Source organism: Hyperolius riggenbachi, chromosome 9 (assembly GCF_040937935.1).
Source record: "Hyperolius riggenbachi isolate aHypRig1 chromosome 9, aHypRig1.pri, whole genome shotgun sequence".
NCBI classification, from domain to species: domain Eukaryota; kingdom Metazoa; phylum Chordata; class Amphibia; order Anura; family Hyperoliidae; genus Hyperolius; species Hyperolius riggenbachi.
In genome coordinates, this window is record NC_090654.1 from 176,969,910 (window position 1) to 176,996,479 (window position 26,570).

Below are 26,570 nucleotides of genomic sequence, written 5' to 3' on the forward strand. Positions count from 1 at the left end.
ATATTTGGGGGTCCACCTTCCTAGAGACATCAAGAAACAAATTCATTATAATGTCTCCCCTTTGATCTCTCGAATTATCAAAGATTTAAATAAATGGAAGGATTATAATATATCCTGGTTTGGTCGTATAATATAAGGCAACCGAGGGCCCCAACAGACCGCATGTCCCTGAGGGGGGAAAAGAGGCCCCTAAAAAGAGATAGAAGAGGAATAGCAAGAAGTGGAAGTAAGAAATGAGAGAAAGAAGTTGAGAGATAAGGTAAAGAAAGGAAAGAAACAATACCAAGTTTTCTTGCTTGCTGGGGGCTTAAAAGGTTTAAAAATATCATCTAGGGGAAAACTCAGGAGAAAAAGATAATTGCATATGGCCCCCAGTGTGAAAATTATCAGAATGTGTTAATAAGGTCATGTTCTTTAGTGAATTTTTAATTAAAATACTTATTTATAGTTTGGAATAAGTAATAGGCTAGGTTCACAGTAAGAAACTGAAAGGGATAGCATCACCGACGTTACCTGCGCCTTGTATCAGCTACAGTGAAGCGTAGAAAGTATGCCGCATACAGTCATACTGCACCTGCCGCACTGTGAACATCGCATAAGTGGTGCATTGAAATGCAGCAAGCTGCATTACAAAGCAGCCGTTAGACTGCACCACAATGCACTACTGTTATGAACGTAGGCTTCACCACAATGCATTACTGTGATGAACGTAGCCATAAGTTTTCACATTCCTTATTATTACTAGGCAGGTGTGAATTGAGTCGTTATTTCTACTTGTCCATAGATATAAAAACCATCCATGCTGCACCATGGACAATCTCTTTTTTCGGGTTTGTGAGCTAGTGGTGGATGCGAAAATACCATACCCAAACAGTGAGCAGATCTACAGGGCAAAACATATCTATTTGGATAGAGTACCTAAGCCTTAGTGTGTAGCTAAGGGGAACCTCCTGCCGAATCCTTCTGTTCTGCTCAACCTATTGGCCCTTATTTAATTCACTTTTTCCCCTAAGTTTTCTCCTATGTGCTATTTTCACACCTTAAAGGAGTTGTCAAGCAAACTTATAGGGTTCTTAAATGGCCTACCTGCCACTGTTCCCCAGTGTTAACTGAGCAGGATCGCATCATTTTTTTTTCATACTCCGTTCAGCGGCTCCACAATTCGGGCCGTTAGTATTTGGTGCCCCGGAAGTTATAGTGGCTCCTCTTCAGCAGAACTTCCCATTTCCTTTCTGTGGAGCACAGGGGGAAGTTGGTCCGCAATGCGTGCTTACGTACGTTGAGGTACAGCTGCGCACGTGTACTAGAGCGCCGGAGGAGGGTTTGTGCTTGCCTTCATAACTCGCAAGCCAAACCCTCCTCTAGCGGCTCCAGTACGCGTGCGCACCGTACATCAACGTACGGAAGCACGCATTGTGTGCTCACTGCGCTAGTGTCTCGCAGCTAGGAAATTATTACTGCGCCTGCGTTACCAATGAATTCCGGGTTCCAGGTCGGGTCCCGGACCGCAGCATCGTGCAGAAAATTTAGACATTTTAGAAGGGAACAGAGGACGTGATCAGCTAGAAAAAAAGGTTAGTTACATGGAGACATGCGTGTTTTACTGAAGTCAGTTTGCCTGATGACTCCTTTAACAACATGCCCTTTAATCCACCAGCAAGCAAGAAAATACTCAGAATAATTGTAACTATACCTTTTCGCCTCCTTTTTGATACTTTTTCAATTGCAGAGTGCTGATGTAACGTTTGCGGAATCGTTTCCGTGGTCAGCGCACCAGACGTGCGCTGACGCGGCGTAAATCCTCCACAAACGTGTAATTTGGAGAACCCAGGTTAGGTGCAATGCACCAGTAGAGGGCAATTCCCACCAGCAGATGGAGCTGTGGAGTGCAGACGAGCACAGCCTCTGCACGGCCACAGATGCCAGATGGGAATTGTACAGATAAGGCAAAGTAGGGCACGGTAGCCCTCTAAGAGAGAGAGCACAGAGACAGACTAAATGTGTGTTCCTCAATCTAGCCGTCACTCAGCGACGGTGAACACACATCTGCAGAAACAAAAGCGGGAATGCAATCGCAGGAGAGAGGCGATTGCCAACAGACACCAGACTGAGAAGGACAGAGCATGAGAGTAGGCACAGCAAACAATAATCAGAAGATAAGGAAAATAACAAACGCTAGCTAAACGCGAACACCGCACTCATTCGCAACAGCGAACGCGTTTCTTCACAATCACCGCGCGTTAGTGATAAGCGCGCCACCCTAACTGACCAATGACAGACAAACACAAAATAGAGAACGCGAACGATTGCTAAACGGTTACCTCACCGAGCCTACAGCAAGCGTTCGTATCAGACAAGACAGACAGACAGACAGGTGGGGCTGCCAGTAGCAACCGCTGCTCTGGCTAGGCAGAGATACAGAAGGAGGCACTGCCACTACCACTAGGGCAAGTGCGATCCAGACAGATAAACAGAAGGGGCCACCAGTAGCAACCGTTGCTCTGGTTAACACCCCAAAGGCTGAGATACAGTAGGAGGCACTGTCACTACCACTAGGGCAAGTGCGATCCAGACAGATGGAGCAGCCAGCAGCAACCGCAGCTCTGGCCTACACTCCTAGACAGACAGAACGATTTCCTGTCGACCGCCGCTGGCGACAGGACAATTGCAACAGAAGGAGGCACTGCCACTACCACTGGGTGAGTGCGATCCAGACAGATGAACAGAAGGGACTACCAGTAGCAACCGCAGCTTTGGTTAGCACCCCCAGACAGACAGAACGATTTCCTGTCGACCGCCGCTGGCGACAGGACAATCTCAACACAAAGACTGTACAGGCAAAACAGATAATACAATCTGACTGCACTAGAGGGAATGCCTAGTACAGTCCCAAGATTTACTCTAAGATAATCTTTGACAAACAGGCAAGGCTGACATTCTAGGAGTGTTTAGCAGTAACAAACCATTAAGATGACCTGCAAAGGATTCTGGGAGAACATGGTACTTATACTGCCAGCCTTCAAAGGAGGCAAGTAGGCAATTTGCATAACGAATGTATGCAATTTCCTCAGCAGCAGAGCAGGTCTGAAACTTGCAAAGCAAAGACAGGTCTCTTTTCCAGAGACCTGCAGCCCTCAGACTTAAGGAATGGTCAAACAGCTGTTCGTCTGTGCAGACAGCTGAGCGGATCATTACAGCTGATTTTCTTTTTTTTTCTTTTTTTTTTTTTTAACAGAAGAAGAAAAATGATCTCTTAGGAGAAATTATAATTCCGAGATTTCTCCTAGATGATATTTTCAAACCTTGTCAATAAAATGCCCTTTAAACCAACAGCAAGTGAGAAACTACCCTAAATAAATTTGACAGTACTATTTCATCTGCTTTTTATTAGCTTTTCAATTGCAAAATGCTGAGTTTTCTAAACAGAAGATGAAAAATCATCTCCAATGAGAAAACGAAGGAGAAAAGTGAATTAAAAACGGGCCATTGGTCCATTTGCAATTATTTTCTTCTGTTTCTACTCTATTTTTCTTCTTCTATTATTTGTTCTTTTCATATTTTCTTTAAAATAACTTTTCAGCATATTACAATTGAAAAAGTATTATCAAAATTATTTTCAGTATTTTCTTGCTTGCCTGTAGTTTAAAAGGCATTTTATGACAAAGGCCTACATGCAATTAACTTTTATCTTTTGAGCTTTCTCCTATTTTCAAACTTGTCAATAAAATGCCTTTTAAACTACCAGCAAGCAAAAAAAAAATAAAATAAAAAGTACTACTACTACTACTACTAATAATAATAATAATTTGTCTTCATGTATTTAAAATAATTTTTCAGTAATCTGCAATTGAAAAGGTACAAAGTTGGTGAAAAAGTACTGTCAAAACTATTTTGACTCCTTTCTTGTATGTTGGTGGCTTAAAAAGTATTTTATAATCAAGTTGTGAAAATATCACCTAGGAGAAAACTTAGGAGAAAAAGTGAATTTCATATGGACCCTTGTCTGGAACAAAAAAAGAGAAAAGTGTAGTTTACCAAGCAAAAAAATCAAAAGGAGAGGCAAATACACAAACAGCAACATTAAAGAGACCTCACCTCAGCCCAATTGGGTCAAGTTAGTGCACATACACAAGCTAGTTTAAAGAGAACACATCACTGGGATGGCCCAGTGGAGGAGGACGGGTTGAAACCTCTGGAGTATCCAGGGGCTTCCCTCTATTGTAGTGATTACCCATTTAGGGAACTCTTTTCACCAAAGGTACACATTTAAAGGACGTCAGAAGTGAGAGGGCCATGGAGGCTGCCATATTTATTTCCTTCTAAGCAATACTCATGGCCTGGCTATCCTGCTGACTATCTTCCTACTTTTAGACAAAGAACCAGAACAAGCATGCAGCAGATCGGACGTCTCTGACAATATTGTCAGAACTGACAAGATTAGCTGTATTCCAGTGGTTCTGGAGGTGTGGCTAGCTAGGACAACAAAGGATAATTTGCATATTTAGCAGTGATGCATTGTGGGAGACATCATATGCTCACTCCAACCTGAATTATCGCAAATACCTTCTGTTTTAAGAAGGCAAACTTTAGTTTTGCTTATTTTAGTAAAAGGGCTTTTGTGTCCTTTGTAGCCCCTAATGGCCCATACTCACGAGCTACAATTGTTGCCGCAACAACGTGGCGCGCGCGTGTTGCGTGAGTATGAGGCGCGCACCCCGAACCGTCGCTTGTCGCTGCTGTCGCCAGACGATTGGCGGCAGTCAATCGCATGGCGACAGTTGCCGCCGCAACTTCGCCGCAACTGTCGCTAGTCCGCGTGTGTATGCGGACTAGCGACAGCAACCCAATAGCAATAGAGTTTCCGGCAGGGGGGAGGAACGTCGGCAACAGCTTCCGTCGCCATCCCTAGTCCCACTTCCGCGTGTGTATGCGGAGGGACCTGGCGACGAGCTGTCGCCGGCCTGTCGCGCACACGCTCCCGTGTGCTAGCGACAGGCCAGAAAAGTAGCCCGTGAGTATGGGCCATTACACACTCCAATGAGTTCTGGTTCACCATGAGCTAGCTGGGTAGTCTGTAATGCTTGTTTCTGGGGTTATTCAGACACTACTCCAGCCAAATTGCGCGGCAGGACTGTCAGGTAACTCGTATTGGTTAAAATGAAATAAATATATGCAGCCTCCATTTTTCTCTCACTTCAGTTGTCCAAGGACGGGTTCATGTGGTCAGGTGACAAAAGTGTGTAAAGGAAATTTTTTAGCAGACCTGAGATCTATTCAAGATTCGGATTTTTTAAAGGCTTATTCACGACAGGGCCTCTTTGCAAATCGTTGGGCTTCTCCACTCACTCACGTGGATTTAGCCAATAAGCTTTTATGAAGGCTTGTTAGCATTGTTTTACTTCCTGGAATGGGACATGTTGGAAGTTCTAATGTATCCCTAAGGAAAGGCATAGCTTTTTCAGAACATTATCCAGGTAAACAAATGGTATCAAGCCATGAGGAAAGTCTCTGCTGCAAATGCTTCCTTCCTCTTACAAAACTGCTTGGCATTCAGTGACATGTTGGACTGTCATGAGCAATTACTCTAATCTTGTCGAGACTTTCTGAATCAGGAGCCCAGCTTAGCAGCCAAGGCAGCATGAAAGGTGCTATTGTGCGTAGCGTAAATGTTCAACTGGGGAAAAGATTGCTTCCTCTTATGGCAAAAGACAAGTGAAAATGTTCCCTGCTCATCTCCTCTAAGATGCTGGTGATTTCTCCGTCCAGCTGGGTATAATACACTGGATCTGTCACCGTGCCAGCGGCTGTGTGCGGCTCATGCAGCCTGTGCCTTTCTGGAGTCTGGGTGGACAATACACACGCTACAAAGTGCCAACTCTCAGAAAGTCGAGGATCTAATTGTCAGGATCTGTGGGCATTTTCCAAGGGGGGCGATTGGATTTCCTGCCCCTTGTAGCATGGGAGCGGCTCATGGAAAGAAGGTATGGGGATTATTTACATTCTCATCATACTTCTCTCTCCTATCAGATCACTTTTCTTGCCCACAAAGGGGCTGATTTATCCAGACAGGTGCAAGAAAAACTGAATTAAAAAACGAGCAGTTGCCCAAGTCAACCAATCAGGTTTTAGCTGTTGAATGAAATAAAGTCTTTGATTGGTTACTCTAACGCATTTGGTTTATTTCTACTCAGTTTTTCTGCAGCTATCTTGACAAATGCACCACAGAGATCATTAATCCCTCTGGACAATGAATGACTGTGTTGTTAGAGCTTATGTAGTATGTAGAGAGTTTGGTTTGGGCTTGTGAATTTGTGACCTTATGGGACCCAGTTAATAGTCATACACAGGCTGTGTTATTATTATACAAGTGTCTGTGTCATCACTGATACAAATATTCCTACCATTTGTAAAGGGGACCTGAAGTGAGATGTATATGGAGGCTACCATGTTTATTTCCTTTTAAACAATACAAGTTGCCTGGCACTCCTGCTGATCTCTGGTTGCAGTAGTGTCTGACACACACCTGATACAAGCATGCAGCTAATACTGTCAGATTTTTTTCAGAAACGTCTGATCTGCATGCATGTTCAGGGTCTATGGCTAAAAGTATTAGAGGCAGAGACCAGCAGGACTGCTAGACAACTGGTAGTGTTTAAAAGGAAATAAATATGTCAGCCTCCATATCCCTCTCACTTCAGGTTCACTTTAAATATATTCTTCCTGACTGAAAGGTTACTCCACCCATTTCAGCTTTAGATGGATGGAAATGAACACTAGCTTCCTGTATGTGTTGGATGCCCGCTGTAAGACAACAGTACCTGATTATCTAGCGCTGCACACCTGGTACAAGCTTTGCAAGAATGTTTCATTGGATTCTCTTTCACTCCCCTTTCACGTTACAGAGAATACAACAGGAATGAAATTCCCTCAGGTGGTGTAGGTGTTACTGCACTGCAAGATTTAGGGAGGGAACACACTTATGTTCATGGTGAATGACCTCTTTTTTTCCAGCAAAAAGTATTTTTTTTTGTAAATTGTGTTTTATCACCTGCCCCATCCATGGTCAGCTGACAGCAGCTGTCACCTATGGAGAATCATATACATTGCGCGGGTTTATTCTGCAAATCCTGTGTTTTTTCCACAAATCTGAAATTGCATTGCAAGAGTCCACCTAGCAGTGGCGTAGCTAAGGAGCTGTGGGCCCCGATGCAAGTTTTACAATGGGGCCCCCCAGGCACTCTATACATAACAATTGATACGGCGCACCAAAACCTGACAATGGCAACTACAGTGTCAGAGGTGCAAGAAGGGGATGGGGAAGAGCTTGTTAATGTTTACCACTACTCAATGTATATATAGAAGTGATTATTATGAGCACAGGACCAATAGAGAGCGAATACTGTAGTTGAGGGAGGGCCCTTCGGGGCCCCTCTGGCCCAAGGGCCCCGATGCGGTCGCTACCGCTGCACCCCCTATTGCTACGCCCCTGCCACCTAGTGATATAGAGACCCTAATCAGTGGTTATTATCCATCAACTGACCAGTGTATGTGGTTAGTTGGGTGTGTGTTTGTGGTTAGTGGCGATGCCACATTTGTGCCTGATGGTCATCTGGCATGTTGCTGTCCTTTTCTCTTTTTGTATATCTTGTATTTTTGATGATTGATACATTTTTATATATTTTATTTATAAATAAAGCCTATTGACTCAGACTCCTCCATTTATATCTATCCTAAAGTTTAAACACTCAAAATAATGTTGAGAGTACTTTTTCACCTACTTGTATAGGTAGTGAGCTATAGGTGCTGCAGTATATAGGTAGCCAGGTACATGTGCTGCCCTCAGTATAGGTAGTGAGCTATGAATTCTGCAGTATATAGGTAGCCAGGTACATGTGCTGTCCTCAGTATAGGTAGTGAGCTATAGGTGCTGCAGTATATTGGTAGCCAGGTAAATGTGGTGCCCTCAGTATAGGTAGTGAGCTATAAATTCTGCAGTATATAGGTAGCCAGGTACATGTGCTGTCCTCAGTATAGGTAGTGAGCTATAGGTGCTGCAGTATATAGGTAGCCAGGTAAATGTGGTGCCCTCAGTATAGGTAGTGAGCTATAAGTTCTGCAGTATATAGGTAGCCAGGTACATGTGCTGCCCTCAGTATAGGTAGTGAGCTATAGGTGCTGCAGTATATAGGTAGCCAGGTAAATGTTGTGCCCTCAGTATAGGTAGTGAGCTATAGGTGCTGCTGTATATAGGTAGCCAGGTACATGTGCTGCCCTCAGTATAGGTAGTGAGCTATACATTCTGCAGTATATAGGTAGCCAGGTAAATGTGGTGCCCTCGGTATAGGTAGTGAGCTATAGGTGCTGCAGTATATAGGTAGCCAGGTAAATGTGGTGCCCTCAGTATAGGTAGCGCGACTTTAAGTTCTGCAGTATATAGGTAGCCAGGTACATATGCTGCCCTCAGTATAGGTAGTGAGCTATAGATGCTGCAGTATATAGGTAGTCAGGTACATGTGCTGCCCTCAGTATAGGTAGTGAGCTATAGATGCTGCAGTATATAGGTAGCCAGGTACATGTGCTTCCCTCAGTATAGGTAGTAAGCTATAGGTGCTGCAGTATATAGGTAGCCAGGTACATGTGCTGCCCTCAGTGTAGGTAGTGAGCTATAGGTGCTGCAGTATATAGGTAACCAGGTAAATGTGGTGCCCTCAGTATAGGTAGTGAGCTATAGGTGCTGCAGTATATAGGTAGCCAGGTAAATGTGGTGCCCTCAGTATAGGTAGTGAGCTATAAGTTCTGCAGTATATAGGTAGCCAGGTACATATGCTGCCCTCAGTATAGGTAGTGAGCTATAGATGCTGCAGTATATAGGTAGTCAGGTACATGTGCTGCCCTCAGTATAGGTAGTGAGCTATAGATGCTGCAGTATATAGGTAGCCAGGTACATGTGCTGCCCTCAGTATAGGTAGTAAGCTATAGGTTTTAAACTGTGAGTTGCAGCTTGCGCCAATTGGTTTAATTCAGCAGCTGATTGGACCAGGCGATCCCCAAAAACCTCAATGTTAAATAGTTATGAAAATGTCCACAGCGCTTAAAAGATAAATATCTTTAATGATCCAAATTCATAAAACAATGATAATTGATCCTAGGCCACAAGAAAACTTATAGCACCTTCCCCACTCTATACAAACATTCAACTCTCACACCACTCGCTCTGTCTCACTGCAGTGAGTGCGTGCAAAAATGCCGTAAAAAAATAGGGGCTATTCCAAAAGCAAGCAGTATAAATACAATTAAATTACAAAATAAATATTCAGCATTAACAGTGGGAACCCTTCCAAAAAAGACAACGAGCCCAAAAACCCCAAAAATACGTAAAACCAAACCCCAATTTCTGGACTACAGGACTACTTTAATGTTGGGTTCCCCCAATCAAGAGAATAGTGGAATATTAGGATTAAAAGAAAAACCGTCGAGAAGCTCACTAGGAGGCAGCAGTAAGAACAGAGAAAAACAGAAATTGAGTGATAAAGAGGGAACAAATCAGACCACTATGCTGCCTTTTTTAGGGAAGGGCAAAAGAAACAGAAACACGTTAGAGGGCGGAGAGGAGGTAAGCACTCCAAAAAAATCAAAAGAGTAATATCCTCTAAACTTTCTCCCACAATAGATCCTGTATCCATGGGGATTTACAATTTAAGTAATAGGGTTCTTACAGAGCCTGAAATCACCATATTAGGTAAGGGTTTGAAGTTTGCCCCCTCATCGAAGGTCAATAAGTTTAGTACTTTTATCGACATAAAAAGGTATATGAGGAAATTATGCCTAAAGAAACATTTTATGAAACAAGCTAAAGGTGCGGAGAGCACCAAAAATGAATCGTATTTCTGACATTCAAATCTAAAACCACAATCGTGTTTTTTTCCCAGCCATGAATATAGCAAAGCTATGACGACTTTCGAAACAATGGTTGTAAGAGACCTCAAAAGAATAAACACTAAGGACAGAATACAGGATAATCTAACTAACACAGAGAGAAGGGCTATGAAATTATTGAGAGAAGATGATTCCATAGTAATACGACCTGCAGACAAAGGGGGTGGGGTGGTTATTCAGGGGTTGGAAGATTATATGACTGAGGCCAAGAGGCAACTTGCAGATAAAGGTACTTATAAGTCCCTGAAAGGGGATCCAACTAATCAATACAAGAGAGAATTAAAGAATTTATTAGACAGGGGGAAGGAGGTGGGGATATTAAATAGAAAAGAATATGAGTTCTTAATGAACGATAATCCCAGAATACCAATATATTACCATCTCCCCAAGGTGCACAAACAATTGATAAACCCTCCCGGTCGCCCGATTATATCGGGCATAGGGTCTCTGACTGCCAATCTTTCGAAATATGTAGATGGTTTTTTACAAAAACAGGTAGTGTTAACCCCGGCCTATCTGAAAGATACGGGCCACTTTTTAAGGGAGTTGGCGAAGGTCGAATGGATTAGAGGTGACATATTATGCACTCTGGACGTGAGTTCTTTATACACGGTCATAGAGCATGATATGGGCATATTGGCAACAGAATATTTTCTTCGGAGAGATGAAAGGTTGAAAGATGAACAAGTGAGATTTATACTAGAAAGTATGTTGTTTATTCTTAAACATAATTATTTTTACTTTGATGGCGCATTTTATCTTCAACGCACTGGAACAGCCATGGGTACGAGGTTCGCGCCGGCGTTTGCTAATCTGTACATGGCCCACTGGGAGGCGTATACCCTTGACCGGTGGGCTGTGTGCTCCGGCGCGGGCCTCGTATTCTGGCGACGTTTTATTGATGACGTATTTTTTATTTGGAGGGGTGGAGCCCCATCTTTGGAGATTTTTCTAAACGAGATTGGGATTAACACGTACAATCTTAGATTTACGGTTGAATATAGCGAATTATCGGTAAATTTTTTGGATCTTACCGTTTTTATAGAAGCAGATTTGCTCCATACGCGAACCTTTTTCAAGCCAGTGGACTGCAATAGTTTCATTAATATTGACAGTTGTCACCTATCTAGGTGGCTTACAAATGTACCTAAAGGTCAATTTTTCCGTCTCAAACGCAACTGTTCCAGGCCAGAAGATTTCATGCAGGAAACAGGTGTCCTAAGTGAACGTTTCAGGGAAAAGGGGTATGATGACAATCTGTTAGAAACAGCTTTAAAAGAAACTGATACGTTGAACAGAGAGGTACTCTTGACAGGAAAGAAGGGCCCAGTTACAGGACTAGATCATTGCCCAGCCCTCCTTATGGATTACTGTGAACAGGCCGGGAAGGTCAAGAAAATTATTAATAAATATTGGGGAATACTAAAAGAGGATGAGTTATTAAATGAACATTTGGAGGAGTTTCCTAGAATTATCTACAGGAGGAGTACCAATGTGGGGCAAATAATAGCACCTACAGTGCCCAACCCCCCTTGTCCGTCCAACCGTAGGGGAGGTAAATTTAGAAGATGTGGAGATTGTGGGATGTGTGAGGCAGCTGGAGGTTTGAGAGTGACACAGGAGGTCACTTCATTCCATACTGGAGAAACATTTCCGATTAAGGGCAATTTTTCTTGCTCCACTAAGGGGTTGATTTATATGATTAGCTGCCCGTGCAATAAGCAGTATATAGGGCGCACAAAACGTACTTTAAAGAAAAGAATGGGGGAGCACCTTTATAATGTATCAAGAGGTTATGAAAAACATCCGTTATCTATGCATTACAAGAGGGTACATAACTGCCAAATACGGGGCTCCTCTTTCTGTGGTGTGGAGAAGGTAGAAAGAGAATGGAGAGGAGGGGATTATATTAAAAAATTATCCCGTACAGAATCTGCATGGATTTTTAAAATGGATACTATGACTCCAAAAGGGTTAAATTGTGATTTTGAAATGTATGCTTTCTTAGGCTGATGTCAATCATATGTGTGTTTTTTAGGCTATCTGTTGAAAATGGAGGAGGAGTGCTTGAAGATTGATGTGAGAATTGTGGACATGTGGATTTTAGTATGATCATATGTATACATATTTTTACAAATATTTTTACAATTATTGTTACAATCAAATTTTTATGATAAAGTAAGAGGATTAGAACAGTCTCCCTGTGAGAATTAGACTGGAATAAATGAATATATAGGCTGGTTTTTCACCTATACATTATGTCATAAACAAAGAATGCGATTCCACTGACGAAAAACGCCATAAAAAGGCTATATAAATGCTGAGAAAATGCTAAGGAACGTTGAAAATGCCGGAGAAATGCTGAGTAAATGTCAAGTATCAAACAAACATCAGTGACTACCTATGTGTAATGCAGAGGGGTTATACTGCGTGCTAATAGAGGAATGAGGAAGTCATAATACGCTGGTTAATCTCCATGGTGAAGGGGCGGAGTTCTGAGGAGGAGTGGACGCTCATAAGCGGTGGACTGGCGGCGAATGGACAGCTCTGAGGAAGAGGGGCGTACCCCTTGAAACGTCAGCAACCCTGCGCCGCACGTTAGAGTGACGTCACTGAAAACTAATCCACCGCTGTGGAGCGTTTCACTTCCGCATTTATCCGGAATCTAGCCCCGACAGTGCTATACAACTAGCCTCTCCGCAACCACGTAACTGGCCAAACGGGTGACGGATTGAGGCAGAACGTGGAGCCGTGATCTTGCCCCAATTCAGGAGGGTAACGTATGAGCAGCATTATTGCCAATTTGATTGAAGATTGAACTTTGGGTCAGCTACTGCTGGGCAGGCAGGCTGACTGGGACTTGCATTGGAACCAGTGCGACGCCTACAACTTGAACCTTTTATTCATGTGCCTGTGGAACTTTGGTTTTTTTGATTCTTTACTGGGATCCCTATTTTTTTACGGCATTTTTGCACGCACTCACTGCAGTGAGACAGAGCGAGTGGTGTGAGAGTTGAATGTTTGTATAGAGTGGGGAAGGTGCTATAAGTTTTCTTGTGGCCTAGGATCAATTATCATTGTTTTATGAATTTGGATCATTAAAGATATTTATCTTTTAAGCGCAGTAAGCTATAGGTGCTGCAGTATATAGGTAGCCAGGTACATGTGCTGCCCTCAGTGTAGGTAGTGAGCTATAGGTGCTGCAGTATATAGGTAACCAGGTAAATGTGGTGCCCTCAGTATAGGTAGTGAGCTATAGGTGCTGCAGTATATAGGTAGCCAGATAAATGTTGTGCCCTCAGTATAGGTAGTGAGCTATAAGTTCTGCAGTATATAGGTAGCCAGGTACATGTGCTGCCCTCAGTATAGGTAGTGAGCTATAGATGCTGCAGTATATAGGTAGCCAGGTACATGTGCTGCCCTCAGTATAGGTAGTAAGCTATAGGTGCTGCAGTATATAGGTAGCCAGGTACATGTGCTGCCCTCAGTGTAAGTAGTGAGCTATAGGTGCTGCAGTATATAGATAACCAGGTAAATGTGGTGCCCTCAGTAAAGGTAGTGAGCTATAGGTGCTGCAGTATATAGGTAGCTAGGTAAATGTGGTGCCCTCAGTATAGGTAGTGAGCTATAAGTTCTGCAGTATATAGGTAGCGAGGTACATGTGGTGCCCTCAGTATAGGTAGTGAGCTATAGGTGCTGCAGTATATAGGTAGCCAGGTACATGTGCTGCCCTCAGTATAGGTAGTAAGCTATAGGTGCTGCAGTATATAGGTAGCCAGGTACATGTGCTGCCCTCAGTGTAGGTAGTGAGCTATAGGTGCTGCAGTATATAGGTAGCCAGGTGCATGTGCTGCCCTCAGTATAGGTAGTGAGCTATAAATTCTGCAGTATATAGGTAGCCAGGTAAATGTGGTGCCCTCAGTATAGGTAGTGAGCTATCGGTGCTGCAGTATATAGGTAGCCAGGTAAATGTGGTGCCCTCAGTATAGGTAGTGAGCTATAAGTTCTGCAGTATATAGGTAGCCAGGTACATGTGCTGCCCTCAGTATAGGTAGTGAGCTATAGGTGCTGCAGTATATAGGTAGCCAGGTACATGTGGTGCCCTTAGTATAGGTAGTGAGCTATAGGTGCTGCAGTATATAGGTAGCCAGGTAAATGTGGTGCCCTCAGTATAGATAGTGAGCTATAGTTGCTGCAGTATATAGGTAGCCAGGTACATGTGGTGCCCTCAGTATAGGTAATGAGCTATAGATGCTGCAGTATATAGGTAGCCAGGTACATGTGCTGCCCTCAGTATAGGTAGTAAGCTATAGGTGCTGCAGTATATAGGTAGCCAGGTACATGTGCTGCCCTCAGTGTAGGTAGTGAGCTATAGGTGCTGCAGTATATAGGTAACCAGGTAAATGTGGTGCCCTCAGTATAGGTAGTGAGCTATAGGTGCTGCAGTATACTGGTAGCCAGGTAAATGTGGTGCCCTCAGTATAGGTAGTGAGCTATAAGGTCTGCAGTATACAGGTAGCTAGGTACTAAGTGATGCTGGAGAAGTATGCAGAGCAAGTTCTGCTCCATCGAGGAGGACACAGTGAGTGCAATAAGAAGCTGAGGGTGGGAGCACACTCATCTGTCAGTTTGCTTTTTCTGCACACTGTGTGTGTTTCTGTGTCAGTGAAAATATGCACGTCCAGGGCCGGCCCGCCCATGAGGCGGGGTGAGGCGGGTTCCTCAGGCAGCAGGAAGTGGAGGGGCGGCACCAGATGACATGGCTGTGAGTGTGATAGCGGAGGGACCGAGGGAGCCAGAGCCGCGGTGAGGGCAGCCCGACCTCTCCCTCCCTCTCCCCGGGCCGCTCTCCATGCTCCCCCCTCGGAGTGCAGGCAGCAGAGTTAGCGCGCAGGGAAGCACTGCTGTACACAGCTGTTACTCACCTCCCTGGATCCGATCGCCGATCCCGCCCTGCTGGTCTCCTCTCTGCCTAGCCGGCTGATACACACGCGGCTGCTTCCTGTGTAAACAGGAAGCAGCGTGTGTAATGTATCAGTGGCTACATTGCAGAGAGGAGACCAGCAGGGCGGGAGCGGCGATCGGATCCAGGGAGGTGAGTAACAGCTGTGTACAGCAGCGCTTCCCTGCGCGCTAACTCTGCTGCCTGCACTCCGAGGGGGGAGCATGGAGGGCGGCCCGGGGAGAGGGAGGGAGAGGTCGGGCTTGCCTCACCGCGGCTCCGGCTCCCCCCTCCGCCATTATGAGGGGGCACCTACCTACTTAACCTATACTGGGCAAGCTACCTATCTATCCTATACTGGGGGGCACCTACCTAATCTAACCTATACTGGGGGAAGCTACCTATCTATCCTATACTGGGGGGGGGGGGGGCACCTACCTAATCTAACCTATACTGGGGGCCAGCTACCTATCTATCCTATACTGGGGGGCACCTACCTAATCTAACCTATACTGGGGGCCAGCTACCTATCTATCCTATACTGGGGGGCACCTACCTAATCTAACCTGTACTGGGGGCAGCTACCTATCTATCCTATACTGGGGGGCACCTACCCAATCTAACCTATACTGGGGGCCAGCTACCTATCTATCCTATACTGGGGGGCAGCTACCTAATCTAACCTATACTGGGGGCCAGCTACCTATCTATCCTATACTGGGGGGCACCTACCTAATCTAACCTGTACTGGGGGCAGCTACCTATCTATCCTATACTGGGGGGCACCTACCTAATCTAACCTATACTGGGGGCCAGCTACCTATCTATCCTATACTGGGGGGCACCTACCTAATCTAACCTGTACTGGGGGCAGCTACCTATCTATCCTATACTGGGGGGCACCTACCTAATCTAACCTATACTGGGGGCCAGCTACCTATCTATCCTATACTGGGGGGCACCTACCTAATCTAACCTGTACTGGGGGCAGCTACCTATCTATCCTATACTGGGGGGCACCTACCTAATCTAACCTATACTGGGGGCCAGCTACCTATCTATCCTATACTGGGGGGCAGCTACCTATCTAACCTATACTGGGGGGCAGCTACCTATCTAACCTATACTGGGGGGCAGCTACCTATCTAACCTATACTGGGGGGCAGCTACCTATCTAACCTATACTGGGGGGCAGCTACCTATCTAACCTATACTGGGGGGCAGCTACCTATCTAACCTATGCTGGGGGGCAGCTACCTATCTATCCTATACTGGGGGGCAGCTACCTATCTAACCTATACTGGGGGGCAGCTACCTATCTAACCTATGCTGGGGGGCAGCTACCTATCTAACCTATGCTGGGGGGCAGCTACCTATCTATCCTATACTGGGGGGCACCTACCTAATCTAACCTGTACTGGGGGCAGCTACCTATCTATCTATCCTATACTGGGGGGCACCTACCTAATCTAACCTGTACTGGGGGGCAGCAACCTAATCTAACCTATACTGGGGGGAAGCTACCTATCTAACCTATACTGGGGGCACTTATCTAACCTGTATTGGGGGCACCTACCTACCTAGCTAGCCTATACAGGTGGCAACTATACTGGCTACCTATACTGGGGGCACCTACCTAACTAACCTATACTGGGGGTACCTACCTATCTAACCTATGCTGGGGGCAACTATACTGGCTACCTATATTGGAGGCACCTACCTAGCTAACCTGTACTGGGGGCACCTACTTATCTAACTTATACCGGAACGGGGGGGGGGGGGGGGTGCCTGCCTATCTAACATATACTGGGGGCAACTATACTGGCTACCTATACTGGAGGCAACTACCTGGCTAACCTATACTGGGGGCAACTTTACTGGCTCACCCATGCCTGGCCACCTATACTCGGGGGGGACCTATAGCTGGCTACCTATACCGGGGGGGCGCAATTTTTACACCCTCGCCATGGGTGCATATTAGCCTAGAAACTGCACTGTTGCCGCCGGCCTCCGAGTCCGACGACTCCGAGCTCTGCAGCCTCTCCTGTCTCCTCCAAGGCTGCACGCTGGTGACGCTGCCTAGTGCCTAAGCCTGCTGATTTGATGGCGGCGGCTGCCGCCCGCTCTGCTGCCCTGGCTGCGGCTGATTGTCATGGTCAGTCACTGAGCAGCGAGCGCCGCCGCCGTGACGATGATGATGATGAGGCTGGCTGGCTGCCGCCGGCCGCCGCTCACTGGCCCAGCGCGAGATCCCTCAGATCCGAGATGGAGCATGCCCGCCGCAGACCGCAGCCGTCTGTCCCCCGCCAGTGCAGGATGCATGCTGGATGCGGATGCCCGCCCTTCGCCGCCGCCAGACCCGGAGGGAGACCCAATCCCTGGTGAGTCAGTCACTCACTTTGCTGCGTCACTCAGGCTTTCCTTCACGGACACGGTCGGTTGTGTGGGGGATGTAATGTTATGTAGAAATATTGGGGGGGGGGGCGCCTTTACGATCTTTGCCTCAGGCAGCAGAAAGTCCAGGACCGGCCCTGTGCACGTCTTATCACAGAAGCTAATGTAATTGATAGAGAAAATGTGTGCAGTGCTTCGCTGCTGTCTGTTTTTATCTGCATGGGGAAAATACTTTCAAGTGTACATTAGCCAAAGGAATAACATTGGATCTCAGTTTGCTGTGCAGAAAGTGAGGCGAGGGGGCCCATCCAAAGTTTTGCAGGGGGGCCCAGTGATTTCTAGTTACACCCCTGGATGGGAGGGTTGACAGGTTGGGGCGCAGAGTCTGTTGCTACAAGTTTTGGGGGATTTGGGGGGAAAAGAAGTTGTTAGGATGTGGGTGGAGCTAACCATTATGAAGCACTGTACTCTATACAGTCTGCAGAAGATGTCAGTGCTATATAAATACATAATAATAATATGGCAGGCCATTAGACTATCACTATAAGGATTAGATTGTGACTTCCTCTGAGGACAGTCAGTGACATGACTACGCACTCTGCAATGTCCTGCAGAAGATGTCAGTGCTTTATAAATACATAATCATGATAATAATAATAATATATTAGGACATTAGACTATGGCAATGTAGGATTAGAATGGGAGCTCCTCTGAGGACAGTCACTGACATGACTATTTACTCTGTAAAGTGCTGCAGAAGATGTCAGTGCTATATAAAGACACAATAATAATATGGTAGGACATTAGACTATGACTATGCTAGGTATTAGATTGTAAGCTCCTCTGATGACAGTCAGTGACATGACTATGTACTCTGTAAAGTGCTGCAGAAGATGTCAGTGCTATATAAAGACACAATAATAATATGGTAGGACATTAGACTATGACTATGGTAGGTATTAGATTGTAAGCTCCTCTGTGGACAGTCAGTGACATGACTATGTACTCTGTAAAGTGCTGCAGAAGATGTCAGTGCTATATAAAGACACAATAATAATATGGTAGGACATTAGACTATGACTATGGTAGGTATTAGATTGTGAGCTCCTCTGAGGACAGTCAGTGACATGACTATGTACTCTGTAAAGTGCTGCAGAAGATGTCAGTGCTATATAAAAACATAATAATAATATGGTAGGACATTAGACTATGACTATGGTACGATTAGATTGTGAGCACCTCTGAGGACAATCAGAAAAGGGGGACATTGGAAAGAGGGGGACGTATAGGAGGAGGGGAAGGGGGGGATAAAGAGGTAGAGGCACAAGACAGAGAGTTTGGTGGGAAAGGAGAAATGGCAGGATGGGCCCTCATTAAGACTGCAGACATAACCAGTGCTGCTTGGCAGGGACATGCTCAGGGGCATAACTAGAAATCACTGGGCCCCCCTGCAAAACTATGGATGGGGCCCCCTCCTTGCTTTCTGCAATGGTAAACTAAGAACCAATTGTATTCAATTGGCTAGTGCACACTTGAATGTGCTTTCTCAATACAGATAAAAACTGACAGCAGTGACGAACTGCATGCATTTTCTCTGTCAATTACATTGGGGGGGGGGGGGGGGGGGGGGGTTACACTAAATGGAGGTATGTTACTAGGGGGTATACAATATGAGTATCACTAAGTAGGGATTTACTTATTTTTTTATTTGAGAGAGAAATCTGATTGGATTTCATGTTTTTATAATTATTTTTATAAGTCAATCAGGAGTGGCTGATTTTTTTGATCAATTTTTATGAAAATTGAATGTGTGTAGCCGTGTAGGATAGCAAACTGTCTCTGGCTATAGCTCTAGGTTTGCATGGCTCATCATAGACACCGAGTCTGCACCTTGTATTGACAGAGCTATATGCTTTACGATAATTGTTGCTAAACTCATCCTGTGGGTCTTTCATGTCCGGACTTCAGCTTTCAGGAAGGGATAAGCGCTTGGTTATTGGAGATGTGATTACATTTAAGGATGTCTAATGAGGGAAGAAATGATTTTTTTTCGGTGTGTGTAGCAGAATAAGGGGAACAGGATGAGCTAGGAAAGAACTCTGACTTAAGCTGTAAGTCTGTATGTTTTTTAACCACAGCACTTTTTACCTTAACGCCAAAAGCCATTTTTAACTGTCAGCGCTCCTTCCATTAATTTGGCCATAACTTAAGCACTGCTTCTCACACGTGAATGATCTTTATCTTGTTATTTTTTGCCACAAAATAGGGCTTTTTGTGGGCGATACTTGTTATACTTGTTAAAGTAATTACTTTATTTTCTATGCAATTTATAGGCAAAAACAAGAAAAAACAAAGAAAAAAAAACTATTTCTCCAATTCCATCCGCTTTAGTTTTAAAATAAGCAATATTCATATAAAAAATCCCACCCATTTTATTTGCCCAGTAGTCCCAGCTAAATTACGTTCCTAGTACAATGTATGGTGGCAGTATAATATTTGGTAGTAAAGGTGTATTTTTCTGTTTTGGGTTTTTTGTGTCCGGTCAATTGCATTCCCTTATGTACTGAAATAACAGTAATAGACCCTCATGACATATAAAAAAAAAATGATACATATTAAAAAAAAGTTGAGTCCCTAAGGCAACTTTTGATGGATTTTTTTATATATTTTTTCTTACGTGATTGTTTGGTAACTGGGGTGTTTTTTTTTAGAAGGTATTAACCTATTTTGGTTCCTGGTCGTAGAAACTAGAAACCGACCCGCGGTTCGTTAGCCAAGCAATCAGTGAATCGGGCTATGGTGCCCGATCGCTGATTCCTCTCCCCCGCTGAAAAAGCGACAGCTTCTCTCGGAAGCTGTGCCTTTTCTGGCTGTTACCTCCCCCATGTGTCGCTCTAAGCGTGTGTTACGCTTAGAGTGACGTCATGTAAACAAACTCAAAACCAAAAAGTAATACTACAACCAAAAGTAAAAAAAAATTAAAATCAACACACATTTACATTTTAAACCTATTGTTTACATCCCACCCTCCCAAAACTACCCAAATAAAATGTTTAATATATAAAAAAAACAAACATTACAATAAAAAATAAAAAAACATGTAAATATTTACCTAAGGGTCTAAACTTTTTAAATATCAATGTAAAGATGATATATTTCTATATTTTTTTTATTTTAAACTTGTAAATAGTGATAGATGCAAAACGGAAAAAATGCACCTTTATTTTCGAATAAAATATTGTCGCCATACATTGTGATAGGGACATAATTTTAACGGTGTAATAACCGGGACATATGGGCAAATACAATACATGACTTTTAATTATGGAGGCATGTATTATTTTAAAACTATAATGGCTGAAAACTGAGAAATAATGATTTTTTCCGTTTTTTTCTTATTCTTCCTGTTAAAATGCATTTACAGTAAAGTGGCACTTAGCAAAATGTACCCCCCAAAGAAAGCCTAATTGGTGGCGGAAAAAAACAAGATATAGATCAGTTCATTGTGATAAGTAGAGATAAAGTTATAGGCTAATGAATGGGAGGTGAACATTTCTCAAGTGAAAACGACGGAACGCGAATGGGTTAATTGTTGTCATGATCGCTGCTGCAGCAGGTATTGCTGGAAGTAGTAGTGCTGCAGCTCAGGCAGTTCTGATCTCTTTCCATGCAAGCTGCATAGCCTTGTCTGCCTTTCCCTGCTGTCAGCTTGTGACTGATTATCATTCACCTGTGTGGGAATCTGCATGTCTGCTCCCATTGGATGACCTCAGTATAAAGATCTGCTTCCTGCAGGACTCCTCGGGTTTTCATAGCTTCAGTTTAAGCCTGTCTTGCTGTTGCTTCAGCCCCTGATCGTGCTTCTTGTTCTAAAGATACTTTGCTGGTCTTTGCATCATATATTGGTTCATTGCCAATATATATGCATACCAGCACGTTTATTATTTTCCTTGTATTTATGTTACGTTGATACATCAGTGTCGCTGATGTATACGTACATGAACTGTTTATATCCTGTGTGCAGTTAGTCAGCTTTCCAGCACGTTTTGGTAGGTTGCGCGTATCGTGATCACCCGTGCTGAGTTAGTTACCCTGCTCCTGGTTCTGTTTGTGGATTGTGTTCATCTCTGCATAGAGATAACGAATCCTTCTGAATCCTGTTCTGTTACCGTTTGTGGATTGCGTTCATCTCTGCGAAGAGATAGCGAATCCTTCTGAGTCCTGTTTCCTGTATTACTCCTGTCAGAGTTCCTGCTTATGTCATATATCGGTTCATTGCCGATATATACATATGTTAGTCAGACGTTACAAATAGTTTCATTGATAGCTGTAATTGTAATACGCTAGGAAAACATGCTTATTGTATTTTTGTCTGTGTTACGTTCATCTATCTCGATCCTGCTATTTCCTGACTATCCTGTCCTGTCTTTGTGAGGCACGCCATCGCTGCAACGCATTGGCTGCCTCATTCCAGTCTGTCTTGTTTTGGACGCTTGCCGTCACTAAGTAGCGGCTAGCTAGCAAGCGTTCATTCTGTCTACCTGTCCTGATCTCCTCAGTTCTGGTTTATGCGCTCAGCGCTACCTTGCGCTGAGACGTTATCGCAAAAGTATTGTTTGTGGCTGTCGGATCTGCACCGGCTCTGTGCGCCACAATCTCGTATTGGAGTCAGTCCTCCCCTCCACTATACTAGGGATAGCCTGTTTCCTTGTGCTAGTGTGTGTACCTCCTCCACGCCAGCTCATGCGTTGCATGCTGACTGTGGAGAATACACCACCAAGCCTCACATTATGAAAACCCCATTACCAATCCCCATTGTGGGGGGGATTCCCAGAAAGTATGACACTGTTAATTATGGTTCCTGTTCCTTTAAGAAATTTGAAGAACTTAGCTCTGAAACAGAAAATGAGTTTTTCTCTGAATGTGCCAGGTTCCTGGCCAATCCCGATCTCCAAGCGACTCCTGTTTCAACCTGGGCACTCCAGCTAGTTTATATTTTGTTTAAAGGGCAATTGCCGCATTTGATGTTCTCAATCATTCCGATTTGAAAGAGAGACCGCTGGAATTTCTAGCGTTTGTGATCCATAACTGGTTGCGCATAGATCCATTGCCTTTTCCTCTAAATGAACTCCTGGCAGCAGGCCAATCAGCTTCCCCTTCAATTGTTTGCAAAAATGATCAGCAAGCAGAGAGTGTTCCTGATAATTTTCCTGCAGCTTTGAATAAATCACCAAAGGCAGCAGGGTCTAAGGCAAAACGCAAACGTTCTAAGAAACGTGTCCGATCTGCAGAGTCGTTATCCTTAGCGACTGAGACCTATAATGAGATTCTGCCATTAACAGATAATGAAATGCAATTGTCTTTCAGGGGAGTTAAATGGACTTATGAAACTACTAATGAACTTTCATCACTGGCTAGGGAAAATAAAGATTTCTGTTTAAAAGAATTATCTGAGTATGATTATGAGGAGATATTACAGAGTATTGAACAAATCAACTTATTTGTGAACCAATTGAAGTTTGCATACACTACAGTTCAACACTTGCTACAGGTATTGGAGATTCTTAAGAATAAGGAATCTGCCAATCACCTGCTAATTAACCCTATACATGTGCCTGCCACAATCATATCTGCAAACTGTGATCAGCCTAAATGTTTCGCTGTTAAGTATGCATGGGATCCTCCATTCGAGAGGGGAGAGATGGAAGCCCTGGTCTGTGAATGGAAGAATGATTCAAGTTCATTTTGTCAATTTTACAGTGCAAAAAGTGAAATGGTATTGAATGCATGCATTAAGTCAGCCTATAACCTAATAGAGACTGGTGTGTGTAGGTATGACTGTGTGGCTCCTTTGATTGATGTGTGGGAACTGATTTTGGATGATTTTTATGTGACTCCGAATTCGCAAATTTGGCGTTCTGACCCGCCTGCTTCAGCACCTTTCGCTGATTCAGCAGGTGATTCGGAGCTCTTTTTGTGTGAAATTGAAGTTCCTGCAATTCCACCCTGTACCATGGATAACTCAGTGTTACTTCCCAATAAAACAGAAGCCACTGATACTTTCTTAACCTTGCCCTGCACAAATTTCTCAGCAGAGAATCCAGAGGTCCTGCTGACTTCCGAGTCCAGTCTAGCCAGTACTCATGAGTCTTTGTTCAGTGAAACAGACACCAGAAAAATCTTGCCTGCCTCTGCAAACACTTCTGCAGAAATTACCTGTGTTAATAAAGTTCAACTCCTGTCTGATCCAGCAGATGCCAATAGATGCACTACATCAGTTTCCGAGTCCCAGCAATCCTGTCTAGAAACCTCAGAACCCCAGCATCTGAATTTTCCAATTTCACAAATGAATGGTGATTCAGATGCGCAAACATTGTGTCTTGATCTTCCTGTTTCTACACCTCGCTCTAGTTTCGTGAATAGCTCAGAGCATCTGCTATGTGAACCTGAAATCGCAGAATTATTACCTTGTTCAGAAAATGTTCCAGTAAATTTGCCCTGTACCATGAATTGTGCAGTAGATCTCTCCTATGAAGCTCAGGTCACAGAATCCTTATGCTGTCCAGCAGGTGCTTCCATGGTTTTGCCCTGCAATATGGACTGTTCAGTGATCCTGTCCAGTGAAGCTGGAGTCGCAGAGTCCTATGCTTCACCCAGTACTTTGGATACTTCAAACCCTCTAGCAGAAGACTCTGAGGCACTGCTTACCTCAGTGGGTGTTGCAGCAATATTCACTTGTTTAGCAGCTGTCTTAGAATTAAAGTCCACTCTAAATAAACTTGATGAATCTTTGTCTGATGAAGCAGAAGTCATTGAAATATTGTCCTCGTCAGCAAGTGTCTTAGATACCTTGCCCTGTACACAGTCTGATTTAACCAATATTGTGGAGTCCCTCTCCAGTGTTGTAACAGCCGAGGAACTCCAGCCCTGTCCTCTGAATGTTTCAGAAGTCTTGCCCTGTAACATGAATAATTCTGATTCTCTGGTCAAAATAACAGAAGTCTCAGAATTTCAGTCTGATTTAGTAAGCGTTCCTGAAACCCTGCCTTGTATTTTGGAAAATTCTGATTCTCTGGCTGGTGTGGCAGAGATTCCGGAGTTTCCTTCCTGTCCAGGGAATTCCTCAGATTTGCCCAGTTCAGTGGGGGATGCTGTAATATTGACTTGTTTTGCAGCTACTTTGGAGCCCCAATCCCAGGTACTAGATGAGTCTCTGTCCAGTCCAGAGGAAGTTGTGGAATTCCTATCTAGCTCAGGTCATACATCAGAAGACTTGTCCTGTCTTGTTTATGCCCCTGAACCTGATTTGTTAACAACCTTGCTAGAATCAGCGACATCCAAGTCTGTTCCTGCATTCTTTAGTGAGAGTCCAGTGCTTGTGAAGTCTAGTCATGATGAATTTTTGTCCAGTCCTGGTTTCGGTCCTATCTTGGCTGACCCTGAGGTTCACAGTTCCTTGACATGCCCAGAAGTTTCTCTTGTACCAGTGTGCCCAGATGTGCTTTGTGTGCCAGAATGCCCAAGTGTGTCTAAGGTGTTAGCGTACTCAGATGCTTCCTTAGGGGAGACATGTTCTGATGTTGCCAGTCTGCCTGCATGCCCAGAGATGGTTCTGGTCCCTGAAAGCCCTGATCTTGATGTTTGTCCTTGTAACCCTGACTCGGCAATTGCCATAGGTTCCATGGGGATTCTTGATAGTTCTCCATGTGAGCCTAAAGGGCGTTCTGACCTTTTGGGATCTCTTTGGAGCTTTAAAGTGTTCTGGGAGATCTCTGAGGAAGCTTGTCCTGGTACCTTGGACTGGTTCAACAGTGGGTTTTGTGTTCCGGTGGGCATTGCAAAGGCTTTGGCATTTTTGGACGGTTCCTGGAAGGCAGTGGGTATCGCTCAGAGAGCTTCGGGGGGCTTTCTTCTGGAAATCATGGTTCTGATGGGTGTCACACTGAGACTTGTAGTACTGATGGGCATGGTTCTGTAGGTTCTGGTTCTGATGGGTCCAGTCTTGTGATGACTGATTCTGGAATTTGGTCTTGCCGGGCTGTCCTGGTCATCATGAATTATCAGTTAGGTTGTCTCCTTGGGAAGGTCAGTTTTGAGACGCGTCTGGTATCCGCCTTTAAGGGCGGGGGTACTGTCATGATCGCTGCTGCAGCAGGTATTGCTGGAAGTAGTAGTGCTGCAGCTCAGGCAGTTCTGATCTCTTTCCATGCAAGCTGCATAGCCTTGTCTGCCTTTCCCTGCTGTCAGCTTGTGACTGATTATCATTCACCTGTGTGGGAATCTGCATGTCTGCTCCCATTGGATGACCTCAGTATAAAGATCTGCTTCCTGCAGGACTCCTCGGGTTTTCATAGCTTCAGTTTAAGCCTGTCTTGCTGTTGCTTCAGCCCCTGATCGTGCTTCTTGTTCTAAAGATACTTTGCTGGTCTTTGCATCATATATTGGTTCATTGCCAATATATATGCATACCAGCACGTTTATTATTTTCCTTGTATTCGTGTTACGTTGATACATCAGTGTCGCTGATGTATACGTACACGAACTGTTTATATCCTGTGTGCAGTTAGTCAGCTTTCCAGCACGTTTTGGTAGGTTGTGCGTATCGTGATCACCCGTGCTGAGTTAGTTACCCTGCTCCTGGTTCTGTTTGTGGATTGCGTTCATCTCTGCATAGAGATAACGAATCCTTCTGAATCCTGTTCTGTTACCGTTTGTGGATTGCGTTCATCTCTGCGAAGAGATAGCGAATCCTTCTGAGTCCTGTTTCCTGTATTACTCCTGTCCTAGTCAGAGTTCCTGCTTATGTCATATATCGGTTCATTGCCGATATATACATATGTTAGTCAGACGTTACAAATAGTTTCATTGATAGCTGTAATTGTAATACGCTAGGAAAACATACTTATTGTATTTTTGTCTGTGTTACGTTCATCTATCTCGATCCTGCTATTTCCTGACTATCCTGTCCTGTCTTTGTGAGGCACGCCATCGCTGCAACGCATTGGCTGCCTCATTCCAGTCTGTCTTGTTGTGGACGCTTGCCGTCACTAAGTAGCGGCTAGCTAGCAAGCGTTCATTCTGTCTACCTGTCCTGATCTCCTCAGTTCTGGTTTATGCGCTCAGCGCTACCTTGCGCTGAGACGTTATCGCAAAAGTATTGTTTGTGGCTGTCGGATCTGCACCGGCTCTGTGCGCCACAATCTCGTATTGGAGTCAGTCCTCCCCTCCACTATACTAGGGATAGCCTGTTTCCTTGTGCTAGTGTGTGTACCTCCTTCATGTCAGCTCATGCGTTGCA

The 26,570-nt window shown here is 44.4% G+C and overlaps 1 protein-coding gene across 4 annotated transcripts in view; it reads left to right on the forward strand.

Moving 5' to 3' along the window:
• Positions 1 to 5,626: 5,626 nt before the first annotated feature.
• The window catches only part of FAM107A (family with sequence similarity 107 member A), a 355,309-nt gene continuing 334,365 nt past the window's right edge, over positions 5,627 to 26,570 (forward strand). For 2 of the 4 annotated variants that reach the window (XM_068253756.1, XM_068253755.1), the window contains exon 1: positions 5,627 to 5,981. In XM_068253756.1, the coding sequence (XP_068109857.1) occupies positions 5,958 to 5,981 (24 nt within the window). In that variant the 5' untranslated portion in view covers positions 5,627 to 5,957. The remainder of the gene's footprint in view (positions 5,982 to 26,570) is intronic. The other 2 variants (XM_068253754.1, XM_068253752.1) reach the window with 2 other exon arrangements.